We start from the raw sequence: 23,968 nt of genomic DNA, 5'->3' as shown, positions 1-23,968 counted from the left end.
ACGAGAGAAATAAAGGGAAGCGAGAATACTACATCAAAATCAAGCAGGTATTTAGTTAAGTTGATTATTCAAATTTTGAAAAATATCATCCCCGGTCTAGCTAGCTTTCATCAGATTTGGTATACGTGCGCGCTTGCTCCCCCCCCAAAAAAAATCACCTCCAAGAAAAACGAGAGAAATAAAGGGAAGCAAAATAAAGGGAAGCGATATTCAAATTTTGAAAAATATCATCCCCGGTCTAGCTATCTTTCATCATTTTTTTTAACCTGTCACTTGGTCGATCACTTCCCCAAAGGGCCCAATTGATGGGCTTCCTGGGAGGTTTGCCCCCATCAATAAATACTTTCGACGTGCTTGCCCCCTCCCCCATGGAGGCCCCATCATAGACAGGAATAACCGTCGTTTCTGGGGATTTATTCAACAATTTCTGACATTTTACTACAATCCCCATTTATGTATGTATGTATGTATTGGTGAGTGAGCCAACGCAGTTCAGCGGAACAACCAAAATACAGAGACTGAAGCTTTTGGTCTAGCCCCATCATTGCAAGCTCAAGAAAACAAGACCACCCCCTCCTGTAAATTTCTGGCCTGGAAAACTCCCAAAGTATTAAACGAAGTTTACGAACGTATTAAATAGCATTCCATACTTGAAAGCTGCCAAAGAAAATTTTGCGTGAACACGGTGTTTGTCTCCAATTTCATCTAAATACTAGCTCCTAGACATATACTACGTGTATTTTGTGACCGTATTCTAAAAGTAAGTACAATAATTTAGGTAAAAACTTCCATACGGTAATCTTGTCATGTGGGTGTTAAAAAGTCAGCCCCTATTTACATTTGTTTTGAACTTTTTGTCTCCCGAGTCCTGGCTTGGCCTGCAGCGCAGGCTGGCTAGCTCTGGCTAATCGTTCAGCGTTCGTTTCTGTACAAAGTCTATGGGAATGGAATTATGGAAAGCTGTCAGTAGCATGCAATAATGAAGACGTAGGCCTATTAAAAACGGCAGTGATCTTGGCAGTGAATCTGAACCCGGGACTGGTGACAAATTTCATGATAGCAGAAATAGTGACTGGCCCAGTAGCGTATGCAGGATTTTTGAAAGGGGGGGGGGGGGGTTCCAAGCTGAATGAAATAAAAACCCTAAAATTTTAGGTTATTTCCTAATCCCTTGCTTTGCATTTGGAATTGGAAACAACATTTTTATTTGAAGACTTGTTTTTGCTTCTCAATTTTTTTTTGGTAGGAAATTTTGGCAATCCTGTATTTTAGGGGTCTAAATTATTTTAGGTTGCTAACTTCAGCCTCGAGAAAATCAAACAAAAATCTCCTTCGTTTTACAATATTAAAAGCACTTACCTCGATTGAAATAAGTGGTACAAATCTATTGGAACAGGTCTTGTTATTCCAACATGTAAATGAAATGTGGAAAAAAGGGTTCAAACTTGGCCAAAAACGTTCAATTTCCCCATTGACTCCGTCCGCGCTGCTTTGTGTCAATATAGCCTTTGCGGCCAGTTTTAGACAGTTTGGGGCGGAGCTAACTGCGCGAAAATATCAGGTGATCGCTGGCGCATCGCGTAAGTCCGATGACCCCTAAATCTAGTCTTGTAAAAGACGTCGTCAACCCGCGCCGTTATTCATGATCTCGATCCCGAAATATTTCCACCCAGTTATTTCACTTTTAATGTGCGTCCATCGAACATTGATTGAACAGAAAGAAAGCGTGAGTGAGTCAAGGAAATGAGAGAAAACAGAGAGGGCAATCGGGAGAGTACCTTAAATTGTTTTCAGATATTGCTTGTGTGTCATTTATGTAATATAATGAAGTCATCAAGCTCGACCGGCAAGCTCGAAGAGGACGAGCAGAATACAGATAATTTGATCGTTAGATTGTTACATTGTTATGATTTCATTCCTTACTTTGATCTAGAGGATGGTGAATTCTTCTTATTTAGATAATCATGTCACGAGCTCTGTCTCTTTATTTTGGCATCCTAGCTAATACCTCGGTTGCGTTTGCTTAGCATGCAAAGGCCGTCGGAGGTGTGAAAAAACGCCCGTCTTAACATTTTAAATAGCTCCGTGGTTTGAATAAAAATTAATAAAACGGCCGTCGTATTAACAAATGTGACCGAGGTAGAGGCTCCAGTGGCGTAAGCGGGGGGGGGGGGGGGGGGGGTATAGGGGCTCACCTTAACCCCCTTAAATTCCCCCTCCTATTTTTTTTGCTTGCTTGCTTGTCAATTTTTTTTTTGGTGGGGGGGGGTAAGTCAAGACCAAGTCGAAATAATAATTATTTATTCTTTATGACTTCTAGACGATCTTATACCGCCCCCAAGAAAAACACACCTAGCTCTTACCAGATCATTCTTCCGCGAGCACATTGTTCCCCTTTATTGTTCCCACTTACGATAATGACTTAATTTTTGTCGACCTTTCTCAATGTTTTCGTATTTCTCCTCCCCCCCCTCTCATCGCAAGTGGGAACAATGATACGAGGGGTGCATTGAGGGACATTAGGGTTGAAGGAAAAGTGTAAGTTGTTGAGATTATGGGTTTGGCGCCCCCCCCCCCCCTTATCCGTTGTTTGAAATATATTTTCTATACATGCTTACACACAAAAAAATCATATACCAGTAAAAGCCAGTGATCTAATCCTATGTTTTTATGGAATATATAGAATCAAGTTATTAAGAACATTTAAAAAGTATCTTTGCATGTAGGCCCAATTTGAGTAAGGTTTGGGGGATGTTTATATCGAATTCTGTCTTTATAATTTATAAGGTTTGAACATTCCCGCAGTGGAAAATAAATTTGAATAAGGCCTACAATATTATGAATTGTAATGGATGATTCTTACCCGGATGCCCTCGTCCATCTGGAGTATTCCCTGGATCGGAAGGCAGGGGGCACGCCCAGCTCAGGGATCCCTGGGAGTATTCTCGTTTTTTCAGGCTAGAACACACAAACCCATCATGGGTTCATTCAAAAGATCAATGGAAAGAGGTGCTTTTCACTGGTCGGCACATGAATACTTTAACCCAATCAGAAGTGAAAACGCAAGAAAAAAATCATTCATCTCATGAAATGTTCCCATCGATGGCGACGGAATGTCTGGCTTCCAAGACCTTATCGGACATGCGGTTTCATGTCTGTCAACACCGCGGCAACTTCTGAGAAACAAATTCTTTCACACCCTCCTTATTCCGAAAAATCCCCGTAAATTACTTTCTTTTTTTGTCAACACCTTTCGATATCGATCTTTTAAAGTACACCCTTTAAATACCGACAGTTGTAATATTTTGGCATTTCTTTACGTAATCAGATAATAATTTCTTTTGTGCTGTCGTACATGAAGAGTTCATATTTTGGGGGATCCTGCAGACTGAACAAATAAAACGTTTTCTCATGCAGGTTCCCTCATGTTATCGCTGTATTATTCAATAAATGATGCCATGTCTGATTTGTACACCATGTTAATTCTTCTGATGTAATACTTTTTGTAAATGTTCATGATTATGACTTGTGAAATAATGCCATATCTTAAAATTGACGAGAAGAGCTCCACATAGCAACCTTCAGAATATTTTTCTTTTTGGAAAACTCACAAGTAGCCAGGGACACCAAAGGAGGGGGCAATAAGATAAAAAGTGAGTATTTTCGATCGTCTGATCGTTGTTACATGATGATACCCTTTATACCCCCACCCTATCCCTGTCCCCTCATATCGACCCTCCACTATCACAGGTTTAAGTTGAGACTCATCGCGGAAAAGGAGACAATTAAATGGAGAAATGTGAATGAGCCATGTAGGCCCCCTCCCAGTGCTCCCAGTGTAAAAAAATCAATATATGGCACATCCCTTGATATCAGATGGTAATTTCAATTTGACAGTCGCATTGGATACCTAATTTATTTTTATGGGGTAGGCAGTGGTATAAAAGCCCCATATTTTTTGTCAACGCAGGTCCATGTTTTGACTATCTTTTCATCCATGACAGGGCATGATGATAAGACGAAGTGTTTGAAAAATATATTCCCATAATAAGCAGATTACGGATGTATAATTCAGGGGGGGGGGTTCTATGAGAAACATGTTTTTTCCAACTGACCGCTCAATCATATCAATGACCTCCAATTTCCAGGGGGGGGGGGCGTAAAAAGGTTCTTTGCAGGAATTGGCAGAATAATTATCGTAGTTCAGGAGATACGTACGTTTCTCCAATTAGGCAAATCATTTTTTATTTAATTCATTTATTTATTTTTGTTGATGGCAATGATATCAAGGGCGCAGCTTGGACCGAGGGAACGAAGAGACCCCTCCCCCCCCCCGCCTGCATTAGAAAATAAAATTAACTGACGTCTCGTCGAGCAATTTTTGTAGGCCTAATATTAAAACAATCAGTATGTATGATCTCTGTAGAAATAAAATCTTAAATATGTGTGATTGTGAGAGGGCATTGTGCGTAAATATTGCCATTAAAACATTGATTTTTTAATAAACAAAATATATTTTAGTAGGCCTAAACAATTGATTACTAATTGAAAAGTATTCAGCTACACACCGAGGGATTCCCCTATTTTAATTTAGCCCGTACGAGCGAGTGTACAGTTACAACGAACATGTCCATGCTTTTTTTTACACACGCAGTCTCATCCACTCTAATTATTCCCATGCCACCATCTCGGTCACAGACCTCATGCAAATGTAAACATCCTTGCACAGAATTCACACCACACCACACAGTAACTGTATACCGCCATTATGCCATGTACAATATCTCATACACGCCCTTTCAAAATCACGGCGATTACACGTGATTAACATTTGTACATGTAACTAAGGGGGGTGTGAATGTTCCCAAGAGAACAATTGTGCTAGCCTTCATCCTTTCACATTTTAAAATTATTTTTATGAATTTTATTTTTATGATATTCGTTCACAACGTTACAGAGTTTCAACAAATTTTACAAATCATAAAAATTGCCTGAATCAAGACTATCACATGGTCTACGTTCGTGATAGGCCCCTCCCACCACTTCGGGCGATCTTCAACTTCATGACGAAAATTACGTCACGTACACGTCATATGGAGGTTTTTGCTTTGCATTTTGGAATTTATAAGTCAGTTCACTAATTTTTTTTTCTTAAATTAATCTAGATGCAAGACTTCGTCCCAAAACCATCTTTTTTAAGAATGAAAAGTCCCAAAACGGACCCCAAGATGTTTTTAGTGAATATCTTGAAGTAGAAAAGGGCGGGTCCTTCAAAAAGATTATACAGCTCTGCATGAACTTCCAAGACGGCCCCTGAGACAAGAATTTAGGGAAAATCCCAAAGATGCAGCAAATGCAGAATTTTTATTGGTCAAATTTTGGAGGGCGCCGCCCCCAAATCAAGAACTTGGCTCGCTCACACGCAATCGTGGTGACGTCATGGTAACGGATCTCGTGTGCAAAACTTTGAATTTCCCATTGACTTTATACACATACAAACTCTGCACAATTCATGTGGAATACAAGGACAAAGTACGATATTTTCCCATTCAATGGACAAGTAGAGGTAAGCCATTCGAAAAAATAAAGATCTAAAGAACCACTGACCAATAATTACCGATCCTTTAGATACCAAAATATTCTTAGCTACCTGAAATAACCCAATTTAGGGTGAAATTATCAGTCAAGAGGAAGCATCATCCGGGGCTTCGTAGGATCAACGGACGCGCGCGACGCACTCGCAATGGTATGTAGGGATTTTGATAGAGAAAATGCCGTAGGTATTGGGGACCCTACCTTCATGTTCAGGCAACAGCTCCAAGACCGTTGTTAACGGTAGTTCAGCAGTGCGTACGTACGTGCCGGGTATGGTGAATCAGTAGGTTAGATGAATCACTGGGGGTAAAGTGAATGATTGGAGTGCGTCATGTGTGATAATTATTTGCGCGTGCGGGTCTAGATAGATAGCTACAGCTGTTCATGTACTTTGCAACACTCTGCATATCAAGGGCTTAATCCTGCCGGGGTCTCTCCTAACCTGGGTTGAGTTCTGCACAATATGGGTATATTTCTTGCTAAAGGAAAACACGCCATGGCTGAGATTCAAACCCACACTCTCTGATTGAAAGACGAGAGTCAGAATCACTAAACTACATGACGTTCTCACACTTCTTGATTGTCTTGAATGCCGGTATTTGTAAAAGTAAAAACCAAACAACCCCTATAAAATGTAGCCCCAACACTTCCTGGTAATTTGATTGCAGTTGTAAATCCTCTGTTAGTTTGGGCTTAAAGTTATATATTTTTTTCTTCATCTGTGCCACATTTTCAGGATGAAAGCATGATGGCCGATAAAGCAGAAGCAAAAGACAACTCGTTGCTTGGAGATGCCTCGATGGAGAAGCGCAGGAGAAAGCGTCATAAGAAAATCATACTTGATGTCAGTCAGCAGATCGAGTTTTACTTCAGCGATGCCAATTTGAGGAAAGATCGATTCCTGAAGCAAGAAATGTCCAAAAATAAAGATGGATGTAAGTCTGTGGTCAGTTTTAAAGCTGGCTCAAATGTTTGGTTAAGGTTATAACTGACTATTGTCTTCCATTCAACAATCTTACAGAAGTGTACTTTGCCATTATTTTTTTTACCATTGATTCTCTGTTAAATTTCAAGCATTCCTTTCTCAGATATCTGATGCCCCTCTCTCAGCTTTGTTTTTATTTTTCTTTAAAAATGCTTGTTAAGTTTTTTTTTCAAGTTTAGTAAATATATATCAGAAAGATACAGATAAAGATTATATCATTAAAATTTTGACCCATTCCATGCTTTGGAATATATCTCAAAGAATAGAAATGCAGGTACTATGTGTGGATTTAATGTAGAATTGCAAAACTTATCCTTTAAAGCACAATTTCCTTTCCTCTCCGTCACATTATAAATGTTTTAGGGCAAACAGGAATTTGTCGTTCAATCCGTTACAATGTCTATTTGGTTACAGGCTAGGATGTAGTCAGGGCTGGCACTCGGCCCGAGTCACATGTTCAAAGTCTATGGGAAAAGGTATTCTGCTGTGACCTCATGACTCGGAAGCACCAGCATTGACTACATACCTGGTTACACAGTGGTGCTCGAAAGTGTGTGAACCCCACTGGAACATTAAAGTTCTGCCATGTTTAATTGTGATGAAATATCGCATTCATTCAACTTTGTTTATCTGGGCTCGTTGAACATCATAGTGCTGTTATCTACATTCAACACTCAGCATGAAGAAGTGCATTTTGTGGTGGGTTTATTACCTTTTAAGCCCAACTGTAGGTGACAGAATAGATAATTATTTCAAAGTTGTTCTTCAATTTTTTTTCTTCAATCTCTAGATGTTAGTGTGGAGACCATTGCAAATTTCAACAAGATGTTGTCCATGACTGAAGATAGGAAGGTGGTTGTCTCTGCCATTCAGCTTTCAAAAATCCTGGAGCTCAGTGATGATCAGCTCTTTGTGAAACGGAAAACTCCTCTGGAGCCTCCAAAGTATGATCCTGATGACTGCACTGTATATGTAGTAAGTTTTCAGTTTTCATCCTCTTATGCCTTTTTTACACAGGATTTTCTTAACCCCGGACTATCGCTAACCCCGTACTATCCTTAACCCCGTACTATTTTTTTTCCTTTTTACACATGCCAAATTGTTATTGCTAACCCCGGATAAGGAATGCTTGCTTTTCACACACGAAACTCGCTAACCCCGGACTAGTGGTTTTTGTCGATCATTCGTAGTACAAGTACTTCACTCGTACACTTTTTACACACGCTACAATTTCCTTAACCCCGTACTATAGGTGGGGCCAAATTGCAATTGAATTGAATTGAAAAGGTTTTATTCAAAATCATTGCACGTTGCAGCCATAAAGGCTGAATTGTGTACAATTTACAGGTATATACATGTATAAATAGGTGATTTAAAAACATCAAAACTTGAAATGATTAAGAGAATATAATGCAACTTAACAAAAGAACAGATAGAAGACTGAAAGGTGGTGGTGGTGGAAGAATGCTTATTGACAAACATCGCCACTCGAATTCAAACAATAAAAACATAGATTTAAGCAAGTAACAAAAGAACTAAAGACAGGAGGGTGTCTGGGGACGAGCGAGCAGTCAAGTTCAATGCGCAGCTCCAGCCAGGGAATGCCAACCCCTCAACAACACAATTCAACCTGGGCAATGGAATTGGTTATTCAAATCCATCGCTCAGGCGGAACTTAGGGTCAGCTAACCCCACTGGAGCTATGCATTAATAGGGCCGACAAACAATCTCTTACAAAAAAAAAAAAACATTCACATTCACATTCATAGCACACTCCTCATTCATCCAACAACCATAAGCACGTTAAATCAAACAACTGCACCCACCAACCTAGCAGTCACCCCTCACACCTTGCACTCATTAAGCATACAGATTATAAAAAAAAGAAGAAGAACCAAGGGGGGGGGGGGGTGGGTGGTCGCCCGTCCCAAGAAACCGTCCTGCTCAATCCTGAGAACGATTACTTAAAATTTGAAGAATGACGCAGTTTGTAAAATAACACATCTTCCACCACATGAGAAATCTTAATAAAAATGAGTAAAATATTGGCATAAAAAACATTGTTTCCCTTTAGTTGTTACAATGTGAAATACATGCATTAAAATCATGACTAATAAAAACCTGTAAACCTATTCAATTGTGTTTGAGTTTAAAAAGTTCTAAAAATTGTAAAATTTTCATCTGAAGCTTGTGAGCTAATAATAAAAAATTAGTATTAGGCGCGATATATTAGCAAAACACAACTTGCACAGTAGATGTTTGTAGACCTATGTATATCAACCGGGTAACTATATCAAGGAACACAAACTTATTTCAGGTTAGCGTTTAATAAATTTATAAAGTAAGGTAATGGGCTGTTTTGGAAACGTTTGGTTTTACAATGAAACTGACGATATTTAAGTCTTTTCCTCAATGAGTAATCAACATCGTTGTTCATAGGTAGCCAATGGTTACAAAGTGGGCTGTTGGCAAGGGATACAGCAAAGTTCATACACAATTGTTTTCGTCTTTCAGATAAAGATTGTAAAGAACACACTTCTAAAGCATCGGTATAATTAGTGTATTTTTCACCGAGCATAATTTTGCATGCTCTTGACTGAATACGTTCTAAACAGGAAACTTGGTTTTGTGTTAGGTTTCCGTTAAAAACTGGTACTCCATAATCCAAAATTGGCCTAATGTAACCCTTATATACTGTTATTAAATCGCAAAGTGGTAATTTATACGTTTTGAGACAACAAAGCATATAGAGCTTTTTATTACTACGACATAAAAGGTCTGATATATGACTTTCCCATTTCAAGTCAGACTGAACAATTATACCTAGTATTTTAGCTTTTTGCACTGTTCTCAAGCATTCATTTCCAATAAAAATACGATTTTGATCAACAATATTTCTAGAGAAAATTATATGCATGCACTGACATTTAGATGGATTAAGTGTCATATTATTGCTAACGGACCACTGGTCGAATTCAGAGAGCACGTTTGGTAATTTGGATGGTTGAAATTGTTTGCGACTTTCAACTAGTGTGAGGTCATCAACATATTTAAAATATGGAACTTGAGATTTTATACATGCATCGTTTATCATTATTAGAAAGAGAATAGGCCCAAGTTTTGTACCTTGAGCTACACCTGCATGTTATGCCGACCAATTTGAAAACTGACCAAGGTATTTGACTCGTTGTTGTCGATTTTCGAGGAAGTCCAAAATCCAAGAAATAAGACATGGTCTAACTTCGAGGTTAAGTAATTTTTTTGCAAGGATATTGTGATCAATTCTGTCGAAAGCTTTTGAGAAGTCTGTAAATATGAGAGTTGATATAGATTGGGATTTTTCAGCATTTTCATACAATTGGTGAAGCAATCGAACTAGGTAATGATTTGTTGATAGGCCTTTTCGGTTTCCAAACTGGTTAACATCAATGTGATCGGATATATCTTCTATTAACCATTTACATATGAACGATTCTGCTATTTTTGCAAAATAGCTAGTTAATGCTATTGGTCTTAAGTTCTGCACTGTTACTGGTAAACATTTAGGAATGGGTATAATCTCGGAGCGTTTCCACTGACATGGTACAACAGACTGGTAAAAGGAATTGTTCAAGATATCAGTTAGTGGCGAACACAATTCCAAAGCAAACTCACGAATGATTCTGACTGGTAAGTCTTCACTAATACCAGATTTTTGTTGGTTCAAAGTTTTCAATTGTTTATATACTTCGTAAGGTTGTACAATAGGGCAGGTTTTCTGGGATGGTAAGTAAACAGGTAATTCATTTCTATTTAAACTTTGTAGATCACTTGCCACGTTCAAGAAATGCTGATTAATATAATTAGCAACGTTTTTATCATGATTAGAATCATTTGGGTCTATATTCGGAATATGGATTGGGCTATGTTTTTTGTGAGTATTTGTTAGAATCCGAATCTGTTTGTACCATGCTGCTGGATTACTAGTTTTTAAATTTCTAACTCTGGTATTATAATATGCAACTTTCCTTAGTCTGATTAAGCGTATGACTTTGTTTCTTAAGTAACGCCACAGACTTTGGGAGTTGTTACTGAAAGCTTGCTGTCTTTGATGTATAACATCTTTGACTTCCGCATTGATCCAAGGTTTATCTCTACAATGCATTCGAATCTCTTTTGTCGGAATGTGAATATCTAAGTGAGTCATCATAGTATCCAATAACATTTGACACTTCAAAGATGGATCATCTTCTCTATACATTTCTTCCCAAGTAAACTTAGTTAACCAAGTAAAAAATTGCCATTTAGCCCTACCTATAGTACGAGGTTAAGCTTAGCCCACTTTCGTTTTACACATGCGATCTTAACCCCGTACTATTGCTCTTAGCACCGCAATTGGTGGGATAACCCTGCTTTTTTGCAGGGCCAAATAATCCCGTACTATAGGTGGGGTTAGCCAACTTTGCAAAAATGCTGTGTAAAAAGAAAGTGGGCTAAGCTTAACCCCGTACTATAGGTGGGGCTAAATTGCCATTTAGCCCCACCTATAGTACAGGGTTAAGGAAATTTTAGCCTGTGTAAAAAGGGTATTAGTGTATTTTTCACGTTTTAGCACTTTAGTACTTTGTGATGCAGACAGCACATCTGGGGTCACCCAAGTTCAGTCCTGATGACTGCACTGTATATGGTATGAGTTTCACTCTGTTATAAGAGGGCTGGGGGTAAATTGCCAATTTGTCCACTGCCAACTTGTCCATCACCACATGGTCTACCTTCATTTAGTCTAATGCCATTTCGTCCATCAACATTTCGTGTGACAACCGTTTGGTCCAATCAGCACTTCGTTTAATCACCATTTTGTCTGTTACCATTTGGTCTAATATCCAGTAGGTCTGATACCCATTTTCTTTTCATTATTTTGCACAATTAACACTAGGTTGATTAAACGAATTGGCATTAGACGAATTGGGAATAAACCGGGCTGTGGAAGGGCTATTGGATTAAAGTATGATCCCAATCAGTGCTCTGTGACTGATTGGGATCATACTTAAATCCAGAGGTGCTGTTCACTTCCCAAAGAGTACCCATGCTGCCCTCCCCAGTCTATAAGTAAACTGAAGAAAAACAAATACCCTGATAGCAGTTAAAACTCACCGCATATACAGTGCAGTCACCAGGATCATACTTGGGTGACTCCAGTGGGGGCCCAAGTAGCCCTTCCCCAGCCCGGTTTATTCCCAATTCGTCTAATGCCAATTTGTCCAATTGCCAACTCATCTTCTACCATTTGGACAGTCGTCAGTTCGTCTACTCACCACATGTCTACTTTCATTTAGTCTAATGCCATTCCGTCTAATAACCAGTTGGTCCAATAGCCATTTAGAAAGAAGAGTGTAGAAAAAGAGAGGTCTGGGTTCCCCTGTTATTCGATTGAAAAAAAATCTGAATGTCTTCTCTTGATAGGCTTGCACCCCGTCCCCCCAGCAAATTATTCTGACACTACCCCTATGAAGTGATTCTTAATAATAACTGTATCTATTTATTTGTACTCAAATTTCTGATCAATGCATGCTTTTGAGACTTGCAATTAGTACAAAATAACCTGTCTGATTTTCATAAACGTGATACCTGTCAGTTTTATTTAATCGAGGTGGCCTTGGCAGTTTGTATGATGATCCTAATTAGATAAAACTGAAAATAAATACCAACAGATGTAAGACTTAAAAAAAAGAAGAAAATATTGTCAAACGACATGTCATAATCTACAAAAAAACATTCAGTGCATAGTTTTGCGCATTGGTTTTGCCAATGCATGAATCAAAAATTCATGTCAATACTGGTTGTTCTGTGGGAATTTAGAAGTTGTAATATTGAAATGTTTTATGTTTCTTTCTTTTCTCCTGCAGGAATGCATACCAAAGAAGGCAGACCATGACTGGCTCAGGAAAACCTTCTCATACTGCGGTAAAGTGGTGTATGTTAGTCTACCCCGCTACAAGTCGACTTCGGATATCAAGGGGTTCGCTTTCGTTGAGTTTGAGTCTCCCACAGAAGCCAGCAGGGCTTGTCAGGTGTGTTTGAAAGCCTGTAAATGGCCCTGTAACATCCATTATTGCTATTGATTGCACATATGATTACAGGGGTGACAAGCGTGTGTATGAATTTTTGATGCCCATGCAACACGAAGGATAGCCATTGATTATATGATTAATTTGACTGTTGATTGAACAGAGGCCCGTTGCAGAAAGGGTTTCGATCAAACGCAACTAAAAAAATCTTTCGCAACTTGATTTTCAGCCAACGAGGCACCCGTATTTGGGACTTGCGCTTGATATTTTGACTTGTGTTTAAATGCAACTTTTTCTCCAACAGGCCCCAGGGGTGACAAGCATGTGTATGAATTTTTGTGACCCGTGCAACACCAAGGATAGTCATGGATGATGTTGTGATTAATTTTTACTGTTAATTGAACATAATTACTGATCTGACAGGAAATGCTAGATGTGTATGAATGGTCTCGCACCCTGTGATACAAAGCTACCGACTGATCATATGTTTAATCTTACTCATGATCGCACATGTAATTTACAGGCATGACAGGCATGTTTAGTTATGTATTACTCGTTCAGGGCCATGTAACACAAAACATAGTCATTGATCATGTAATTGATTTTACTAATAGTGTAAAACAAAGCCTAGCTATAGATCATGTAATTAAGTTTACTGTTGATTGCAAATCAAATTACTGGACTGGCAGGGCAGGGCATGTCAGATGTGTATTTTTTTTGGCCCTGCAATGCAAAGTTTTTTTTTATTTATCTTTAAATATTAACAGAGAATCCTTACTTTTAGATGCTCCAGTCATAACTTTTAGGAGTGATGTTTTGTTTATTTTTTATTCACACAGATTACAAAAAGATTAACGTGTTCTCTATTGATAACAGAACACTAGGTCATAAAGTTTCAGTGTGGCATAGTTTGACATAATATTTTCGTAACTGAACACCAGAATAAGATTAAGAGGTCTTCAGACAAAAATTTGTATTATTTTATTTTGGGGGGGCTACCGGTACTTTAAAAAAACGAAGAGCCTAAATCTATGGTGTTTGATAAGCGTTAACATGGCAGTGATTGGGATTTTCCTGGGGTCTTTTAAGCATTTTGGAGGCGGAATCGGCCTGAGCCCCCATGTAATATTTTTTCCCTGGAGGTTTTTATCTTAATAAAACTCTTTTATGCTGAAATGTTTTTTTTTCTACTTCTTTTATGTAGCTTTTAAACAATCCCCCACCCAATATGATGGACCGGGCTGGAAAATTCCCCAAGATGAGAGGAACAAAGAGGATAGTGCCTTTGGAGTTTGACCAGAACAAGGGATTTTATCCCAGTAGTAACCAGCCTATGAGGGCTTCAGGACAAGGACTTGAAGACTGCAGTGGTGGCAGGTTAGGAACCAATGCAAATCAGGCTAGTGGGAACATGGGAAGAACTGATCTGATGGGGAGGTTGGATGGTGGTCAAGGAGAACAGAAAAGGAAAAGACAGTCTGATGATGGGGATAAGGCTTCAGATGGAAGTAAGAGACTGAAGGATTCTTCTTCTGGCGAAGACAAGAACACCGGTGATGGATTGAGGGAATCGTCGGACTCGACTAAGGGGCTGAAGCGGAAGCGAATGGTGGAACCTGACCTGGAGGGCCACACGTCTTCAAGAAAGGGCGCCTCTGTGAGTGAGAGTTTTAACGCGGATGAGGAAGCTGATGGACAGGTGCCCAAGACTTTGCAGGAGGCCAAGAGGCGAATGATGAAGAGGAAGCGGAGTCTTAGCGAAGGAGACATGTGGAGTGTCCGGGAGATGGCAGAGGACGGGGATGGAGACGAAGACGATCCTGATCTTTGCACCAAAGCAATGAAGAAACTGAGAGCCGATGATGTGAGAGATGCAGTGGGTGAAGGGGTGAAAGACGAGGAAAAGAAGAAGCGGAATCGGAAGAAGAAAGTAAAGAAGATTCAGGAGGAAGAGGAAACTCTTTTCCTTAGAGTCATCTCAAAGTGAGTATTGATATTCAATACCAAAGCGTCACTTGCCACTTAGTAGGTGATCTTAGGTTCAGTGTCATAGTTTGGTTTTGGTGTTAGATATCTGTGGAGGTTTTTGTTTTGGACAACGGTTGCTAAATATATCTATACGGTCAAGTGTTAGTGTTTCCATCATGGGAATAGATATATTGCATTAAACTCAGAGAAAAACATTTTGGAGGAACAACTTCCACACTTTTTGCCTGTGTTCATGAGACTTTGCATGCACATATGTTCGGTTTTTGAGTGAATGTCAAAAATGAAATGAAATGTTCAAAATGAAATAAAATGTTCAGAATGAAATGAGGTGAACTGAAATGTTCAAAATGAAATAAAACAAAATAAAATGCTCAAAGCGAAATGGATGAACTGATTGAATATGAAGCTGACCAACAAAGTGTATTATGTCTTTAATAGGAGAGAGTGGTTATTACTCAAAGAGGAGTATCTTGAACTACAAAGGGAGAGTTTAGCCCAGATGAAACAAGCCAAGAGATCAAACTTTCCAATGCCCATATTTAGAAGAGGAACCCAAACTGCCCCAAAGGTAAGTGTTGACATCTTTTGGATTTATTTGTTTGGCTTCACCTGTGCCTCTCCTTGTTAACGTGATAACTTAGTTGAACTTAACCTAGGGTCATATAATTTGGTGTATGATACTAGCAAAGATCCCAGCAATTCTATTGGTTTTGAGGTCAGAAGATCAAAGGTAGAGTCGCCACCTTCCACTTTTCTTGCTTGACAAATAACTCCATTTTCCGTGTTACAGGCGGGTGCATTACGTGCTTGCCTTATTGACACTTGTTAATTATGATGGCATATTCTAAGTTTTCCAAAAGTAAGTAAAGGTCATTCAGAATTCTAAGATGTTTAAGATGTAAAATATTAATGATTTTGAATTATAAATTAGAGCATTCAGAATTTGAAAGTGCTAAAAGCCTGGGTTCATTTTTTGTATAATTGTTTTGAACTTTTATATTTTCTTATCTGAGCAAGGTAATAGCTCATTGTGATAGGTGAAATGTAGCTTGCACCCCTTATGCTTACAATATGATTAACAATGCCACATTTTGATATGTTAAATTTCAGAGCACATGATCATGCATGTAGATGTTTCATCATTTTCTCTCAAATTCTTTTCAATTCATCTAATCCTCATGGTCATCTCAATCTGCATTCCTTCTCTGTATTTTTCCATTTTCCTTTCTCTTTTATACTTCATCTCTTTACCTTTTTCTTTTTTCTTTTTATGTCCCTCTTTCTCTTCCTCTATCTCCCCATTCTCTCTCTTCCCACTTTCTTCCTCTCCGTTTCTCATTCATTCTCTATCTGTCATTCTCTATCTCTTTACATGCAGGTGTGTGATAGTGATACATTACAGCCGAAGAAGGAAGATCTCACCCAGTCTACGTCCAACGAGCCTGCCTTTACTGCAGGGACTGTCATGAAATTAGAATGCTTGCAATCAGGGGTCTCAAGGAAAGAAGTTAAGGTATACATGTATACATCTTAAAAGTCCTACCTGGGGCCTGTTAACAAAAGAAAGAATCACTAGTCATTCATAAAGTCACTCGTGAATTAAAAACAGCTTTATAAAACACTTACCAGGTATCCACTATGTAAATCTTATTTAGGAGCACCTTCAAGCCATCTCGTCCGTTGCGTACATCAAACACCCAAGGGTTTGTCAGGTTCAAATCAAGTATCTCTTATTGGTTAACACTAAAAGGTATCTACTAGTGAGGGCTAAATAAAATCACTGACTGACATACATTAAAAACGAAACCCATTTCAATCTTTGATCCATCTCTAGGAGCACCTTCAAGCCATCTCGCCCGTTGCTTATGTAGAACTCCTTGAAGGCCAAACCCAAGGGTTTGTCAGGTTCGAATCCGCAGACGGACCTAAGGCTGTTCTTCAGGACACCAACATTTCCCATCTTGCTTCACAGCACCTGTCACTTTCTCTAGTTACAGGTAGGTATATTCAAACCAAATATAATCCATTAATAGGTTCTGTGCCGTCCAGACCAAGGTGGCTCCTTTTGATGCATAGTGCTAAGAACTACTCATATGTTACATTTTAAGTACTGAAATATGTTTTGTTGTTTTTGAAACTATTTTTAAAATTTTACTGAACTTTCAAAACACCGAAGAAAGAAAAAATTCAAATTTCTGCTGATACTTTCATAATGTTTGTATCTGAAAATCATCACTTGCAAAATCTCCTTTGGAGATTAATATAACACATGTTAGTGTATGGGATGAAATTAAGATGGTGTTTCTGGTCTTTTTTTTATTCCAGCTTTTTTGAAGCACTAAAAAATGATTTCTGGGTGTGATTTTTTTCCTGGGCTTTGAATATATTACAGACACAGGTGACAAGGGGGACATTCCAGCGCAGAATTTTTAAAGTCAAATCAATATTTAAGATAAATGCCATTTGCGATGATGTTTTCAAAATGAGTTCATGTAGAATCCAGTTAATGGACCACCCAAGTGTCTTTTAGCATTAATAAAAAAAAATGTGATAAAGGATTCTGGAAGAAACTGTGGTTTCTGAGGAATTAGCAAAATAATCCTAGATTCAAGCAAAATGTCAGGTTTTTTCAAATCAATAATAATACATTGTCCCACATTTGCACATCTGTGTTGGCAATCTTCAGTGTGATCGTTTTTCAGCCAAGATTTCAGTTAATCTGTACCAGATTAAGATCCTCAATGATATAGTGACAATTAATCTTGGTTTTAGAGATTTTTTCATGAAATGATTTTACTGCAACTACATGTACTTTGATTTATCTTTAACCTAAGCCATTGAGAATTTATAAATGTTTTTTTTTTGTGCTGTTTTTGTTGCAGGAGTCGCAGAAAAAGCGTACTGGGAGAAGCTCTCCCGTGATCGCCAGATCAAGCTTGGCTCTAAACAGAAGAAGAAGAAAAAGAGAGGAGTGAATAAGGTATGAGAAAAAGAATTGCCAACTGCAATTGTGGAAAAATACCCCCCTTTTTTCTTTTTACTCCATTTTCAAGCCTAAATTCCTATTTTCCTTTAAATTCGGGATAACATTCTAAAAATCCTAATTTTTGCCAGTTTAAAAATTCTGTCAATTGGCTGTTTTAGAGGTGACTTAGTCATCAAAATTATTTTTACTACTAAAACTGAGAGTGGCATTCCATAGAAGGGGGGTGCAGGGCGGGGTGGTATCAACCAAAACACTGTCTCTGGAGCTCCATGATTCTAGAACCTTATTATTACCATTATTTTTAGCTCATCCCGCCCGAAGGGCCAGATGAGCTTATGCCGTGGCGTCCATCCACAATATCAAAATGCTTCTTTACAATATCAAGTCCGATTTCAATTCTGTTTGCTTTATGTGATAGCACTAGTTGGGGGATTCAGAAACTTCTACACAGAATTTTGAAATTTTCAGTAGAAAATTATCTATGCTAATTTTTGCAAAATTTATTCATAAATCACAGAAAATGGCTCTTCTATATTTGTTGACCGATTTTGATTATTTTTCTCCCATCTGGTAGAGCTGCATGAGGTTCACCAAACTTGTACACCAAATTTTGAAATTTTGTCTAGAAAATTATTTATGCTAATTTATTCATAAATCACACAAAAAAAATTCTTCATTTGTTGATCAATTTCAATTTTGTTTGCTTTATATGATAGCTCGAGGTGGTGATACAAAATTTCCACACAGAATTTTGAAACTCATTAAATATAATTTATTCATATATTTTCCAATCTCTCAAAAAATATTTATTTGTTGATTGATTTTGATTATTTTTCTTCCATCTGCCAGCTACATGAGGTTCTACACAGAGTTAAGAAATTTTGACTAGAAAATTATTTATGCTTAATTTATATGAAATTTATTCATAGAACACAAAAAAATGCTTCTTTGTCATTTCTTCATCAATTTCAATTCTATATCCTCAATTTATGTCACCAATATAATTCACTAGTGTCAACTGGGCTGAAATCGAAATTGTGTTAAATTTTGTTGCGAGATGCAGGATGAGCTCCATATCATTGATGTGCTAGTTTTGCTGTTATATGAAGAACGTGACAGTTTAAACCTTTTTGAAAAAATTATTACCCTATGATTTATGCCGATTAAAAACACTGTCAAATGAGCATGTTTTTAGCTTCATTTCTGTTATTCTCTCATTTTGAATCCTCTCTGTACAGACTGCTGGCCGATCGATCACAGAGAAGGAGAAGGCGCACATCAGATTCGATGATTAAGTCCGAAAAGAAAACTAGAAGTGGGGCGGCAAAGACTGGATTCTTCTCTACTCCTGTTCGGTTCTTGAAGATTTTTTTATTGAGTAACTTGGAAATGTCTCATTCATTTCATGTTTATCTGTGATAGGGATCTGTGATGTGAAGGATAGGGAATGAATATGTTTCATTGGATAAATCTGACATTTTATTAATTTTACAAAATTTATTTTAATCTCCGAGGGCACACAACTTTCCTGCTTTTTATATCACTTTATTGCCATCCGCTTTTGACCCTATGTATTCAGAAAAGGGTGAATTCAGTCAAATTTTTAAAACAGAAATGTAGAAAATGTGCTACAGGAATATATTTTCGACCAAATTCATTTACATCTGAATATTCATGTTGAATTTATTCAACAAACGTTAAGAATGTCACTGTAAATGTTCAAAGTCAATATGACTAGGAGGAAGTAAATTGGCTGCTTATATAAATGAGTTGCCTCTACCCATCGTTATCATCTACTGACCAAATTTCCATGATGAGGTTATATCTCTGCGATCACATTTCCGAAAGATCATACCATCATCTTCTGTTGTGTGTCGGATATTTGTTCCTTTTAAAATATTTCACTACCCAGTGTGGAGGTGGTATTTCCATGATGAGAAATGTGATCTCTGCGATCACATTTCTGAAAGATCATACCATCATCTTCTGTTCTGTGTCGGATATTTGTTCCTTTTAAAATATTTTACTACCCAGTGTGAGGTGGTATTTCTATTTCTAGAGAGCCAACTTTTGAATTAGCTACATGTACATGTCCAAGTGCCAAGATATGAGACAGAGTGTTTTTCTTCATGAGCTCCCATCGATATATAATAAATTTTCTGTTAAGTTTATCAAGATGGTTCCAGCTTTATTTAAACTCTTTTGTTTGTTTTTTGGAATAGAGATAATATCATTTGGAAAGGGGAGGTTGTGAGAGGGAGGAAGAGAGAAATAATAAAATAGCAGATAAGCAGAGGAGAGGAATATCAGTAAATTGAAAATGAAAGAGGGAAGATAGTTTTGGGCGGGGGGGTGAGACTGGTTGGGAGACAGTAGTAAGGAATAGAAATAATAGTTGGTAGAAGAGTAAAAGAGGAATGGAGACTTGTGGGCTGCTAGTTGAAGGAAGTTTGGGGGAGGGGAGGTAAAGAGAGAGGGAGAGAGAGAATGGGGTGGGGGCGTAAAGGGAGAGAGAAAGGGGGTGGGGTTCAAAGAGAGAGGGTGTGTAAATAGCATGTGAGGGAAAAAGTGGGGAGTGAGAGAGGGAGGAAGAGGGGAAGAAAGAGACAGAGAGAAGAAAAGGGTGTAAGAGAAAGGGAAAGAGAGTTGAAGAAAAGTAATTGAAATTGCACTTCACAATCACTGTGATGTACCCCCTCCATTTGTAATAATCGTCAGGATGGAAGAAGAATAGGTTGACTTCTCATCATGTCAGATTACTTTTGTGTCTCCATTTGGGGGGTTTTAACTGCAATTCATACCCTGTGTTTACGATTGAAATTATCATCATGAGGACACTCATACAACTTCCACCACCATCATCATCAACACTAATTTATGCCGTGTCCACACATGATAACCAAATCATTATGATGCTCGTTTTAATCACCATATCAATATCATCCATCATTACCATCATCATTACTATCATCATCTACATCATCACCATCATCATCTACATAATCATCGTCATCATCTACCATGTAATATTTACAAACAAATCCCATTTATCCATTTCCTACGATAGACCTAGTGCTATGGAGAAAAATGTATTTCTACCAATCTGTATACAGATTACGGTTTCCTCCTAATCACTAACCGCAGATCACAGCTTTTCTAATAATCTGTATTATACAGTTTACGGCTTTATCGAATAATCTATATACAGATCACTTTATCTGTACATATAAAGATTATACACATAAAATGCCATGTGTCTACTCATCTGTTTATAAACTATAATATGTATACACAGATAAGAAATGCATGTATTTTATTTTTTTGTGTGTGGCACTAGTGGTCTTTTGTACATGTAATTCCTCTAAAATAGAATGGCCTCTTTCTAGGTATGTCATTAAGGCTGATAGTTCCAAGTCACAAGACCGCTGGAGAAAATGTTCTCGCATAGACTCCATGCATGTCACTCGGCCCAAGGCCAAGGTCAGCAAAATCTGGCCCTCAGGCCGGCCTAAACTACATCCCTGTGCCTTTACACTGTGAAAAGTTTTGTTTTCACCAAAGCTGCTTTTCAATAATACACAAAAAGCAAAGAAAAATGGAGAGTAAGTATAGTGAATCACACATTTAATGAAAAAATAAAAATGGAAAGTACAAATAAATACATTGCAACATAAATGTAAAACAAATTATATTAAAAAGACGGTTCCATGACATTGCTCTGACAACAATTGCTCCGATGGAAAATCTGCATGTTCAGCCAAACATAGAACCAAACATACATAACTAAATAAACCCTGACAAACATAATCTTTAAGTTATTCTGAACCATAAACTATAATTCAATCCCATTTCTAACCCTATGCCCTCTTTGATATCAAAACTGGAGCCAATTTCGCAAAAGCACAGTGATCAATTTCATAATAACGGAGTAATGAATAAAAAGCGAAAACATAACCAAGGCTTACTGAACCAATGGCCTGCAATCCATTCACAATTTTTGAATTCAATTTTTTTTTTTTACTGATGTTTAATCATTCGATCTTAATCCCCAGGTATGTTAAACCTGGATCCATGCAGTTAAGAATTGAAAGATATTATATTGCATTATAGTATAAATAGTGATGTGCCTTCTCCCGCTCTAGCTCTCTGCCGTGTTCTTTTTACCTCAACTCATCCTACCTGTAGCTCTGGTTTAAGTTGTTCTCAATTTCCTACACAATTTTCTGTTATTAGATTTATTCCTGAAATTTCCATCTGTTTATGTTCATGGTGTGTATTTTCCATTTGTATTGTATATATGCTTGTATTTTGTTTTGTTTTATGTCATACAGTATTCGACTACTGATGGGGTTACCCTGTATAAATAATACCACATAAATAAAAATAGAGATAATTCATTCATTGATCTCAACCATCCTTGGAGAAAGAGTTGTCATTAAAAGCCAAGTCCACTTGATATGAATGAAGTAAGTGTACTGAACTTTTATGGGAATAAAATAAAATGAATAATAAGCTGGTGGACAAATTTTAAAATAAAAAGAGGGCAGGGTGAATCCAACTAGGGCAAAATCCGGAAGGGAGGAAAATTCAAACCCAAATAGTTTATAAATGCAAAGTAGCAGCGTAGGTTCAGAGTGCAATACCCGACAATATTTTAGAACTGAATGCCCCATAGGTTTAAAGAAATTAATGGTCAACAGAGAATGTTAACCCTTAGAGGTAGGGGAGAAGATATGGGAGAAATATTTTACTAACTAACCCTAATCCAACTAGAGGGAAAGATAGTTCTACCGTAATTGGAGGCAGCTCTGTATAAACAAAAAGCAGCAAAGAACATAATGAGTTGTAGGCAAAAAACCAAGTGCACCTTGAATGTCTCGCATCAAGATTTAAAGAAAATGAATTGTTAAGAGGTCATACCAAACTGTGTTTTGGTGGAGTGAAAGAAAGGGGAGTACCCTGGGAGGATAGGGGGAAGTTGATTGGATCAGGGTGGATTTAAATAAGGAAGATAGGTGTTTCAATTGTAATTAGCTATGCAGGAAAGTGGTATAAAAATATACTTATGAAAGATCAGTTAGGAGAATCTGAAGTTGGGAGTCAAGATTGTGGAAGGCAAAATAAAAGGCCTTCACGACAGGATTAAGTAACAATTTGTAAAAATGTAGATATTTGCTTCGTCTCAGCCAATAAGTAATGTAGGCGAGAACTTAGAACGTCAACAAAATAAGAAAACTCCAGTCAAGGAAAAGAACTAACCCTAAATTATCTTCTGTTCATCAAGAAAAGAACTTGAATCTAATTTTTCTTCTGTTTGCCAAGAAAGAACTAAATCTCCAGTTGAGAAAAATTAAATTTCCAGCTTCTCCTGATAAAGACTTAGATATATGGCTGAACTCGTCGAGATGGCAAGAAGTTAAAAGTTTGAGGGGCCTGATCTTCTGGACTCGATCAACGAACAACACTTTTCATCTCCTCGTAATATGATTATTTCGACACTTTGTCAACGCTCTTTCTACAATAGTATATTTATCAAATTATTGGATTGTTAATCTTCTATTTTTGTTTGAAATGTAACAAAAGCAATACAAATTCCTGAGGATTGGACAGAAATATTCTGATTGGAAATTTGATGATCAGGGACAGCTAGATCTGCTGATCTAAAGGATTGACATGGAGATATTACAAAAATAGATTTTATAATATAGAAGTTCATTTTTAAGGTTTTCTTTATATTTTTGGGCCACCAAATTTCATTATTGATTGGGCCACTGAAACATGAAATATGATTTTGATGGCCCAAAAAGGCAACCAAACAAAAATCTAGTTTGGAGCCCTGCCTTTGGGGTAGTATTATCATTATGGTATGTTGCTTGCCAACTTACTGTTCTTTCATCTTAGAAAATTGTTGTGCAGATAACTCCTGCATTATTACCGTAACAAAATTTCTTCATAATTGGGTGGATGGGTAATATTAAATTAATGTGAATTCGTTGTTAAAGGTGAACTAATCAGGATGGGTCAAAGTTCATATGGGTTATAATTTCATGAAAGGTGAAATAATCTGGATCATTGAAGTCATTTTATAACTGACACTCAACATTATCATGCTGATAATTTCTTCATTCAACAAAATTTCTTCATATTTGCATGGCTACATATGATTATTGGCCATCATCACATGAAAATTTATCGGATTTCAATTTCAAGGTGGATACATGCGCTATACAAATCCTATATCATATAGTGCCATGGTAACCATCAAATGTTTACAAGTCTGAGAAAATGTTTTAATCAAGTTTTTGATACAAATCCTATATCATATAGTGCCATGGTAACCATCAAATGTTTACAAGTCTGAGAAAA

General features: G+C 37.5%; 1 protein-coding gene across 2 annotated transcripts; it reads left to right on the top strand.

Moving 5' to 3' along the window:
* The first annotated feature begins 632 nt into the window (after positions 1–632).
* LOC121431680 (la-related protein 7-like) lies at positions 633–18,901 on the top strand. Of its 2 annotated transcripts, none has more exons than XM_041629331.1 (10): positions 633–760; positions 6,340–6,530; positions 7,371–7,555; positions 12,466–12,630; positions 13,832–14,610; positions 15,055–15,184; positions 15,995–16,129; positions 16,451–16,613; positions 17,499–17,596; positions 18,841–18,901. In XM_041629331.1, the coding sequence occupies exons 2-10, from the start codon at positions 6,341–6,343 to the stop codon at positions 18,895–18,897; spliced, it is 1,902 nt and encodes a 633-aa protein (XP_041485265.1). In that variant the 5' UTR covers positions 633–760; position 6,340; the 3' UTR covers positions 18,898–18,901. The 2 variants fall into 2 exon arrangements, with proteins under 2 accessions (XP_041485265.1, XP_041485264.1); XM_041629330.1 differs by having other exon boundaries at positions 6,332–6,530.
* The last annotated feature ends 5,067 nt before the right edge of the window (positions 18,902–23,968 follow it).

Source organism: Lytechinus variegatus, chromosome 18 (genome assembly GCF_018143015.1).
Source record: "Lytechinus variegatus isolate NC3 chromosome 18, Lvar_3.0, whole genome shotgun sequence".
Lineage (NCBI taxonomy): Eukaryota > Metazoa > Echinodermata > Echinoidea > Temnopleuroida > Toxopneustidae > Lytechinus > Lytechinus variegatus.
Note: the sequence above shows the minus strand (reverse complement) of the source record. Positions and strands in the feature narration are given on the sequence as shown.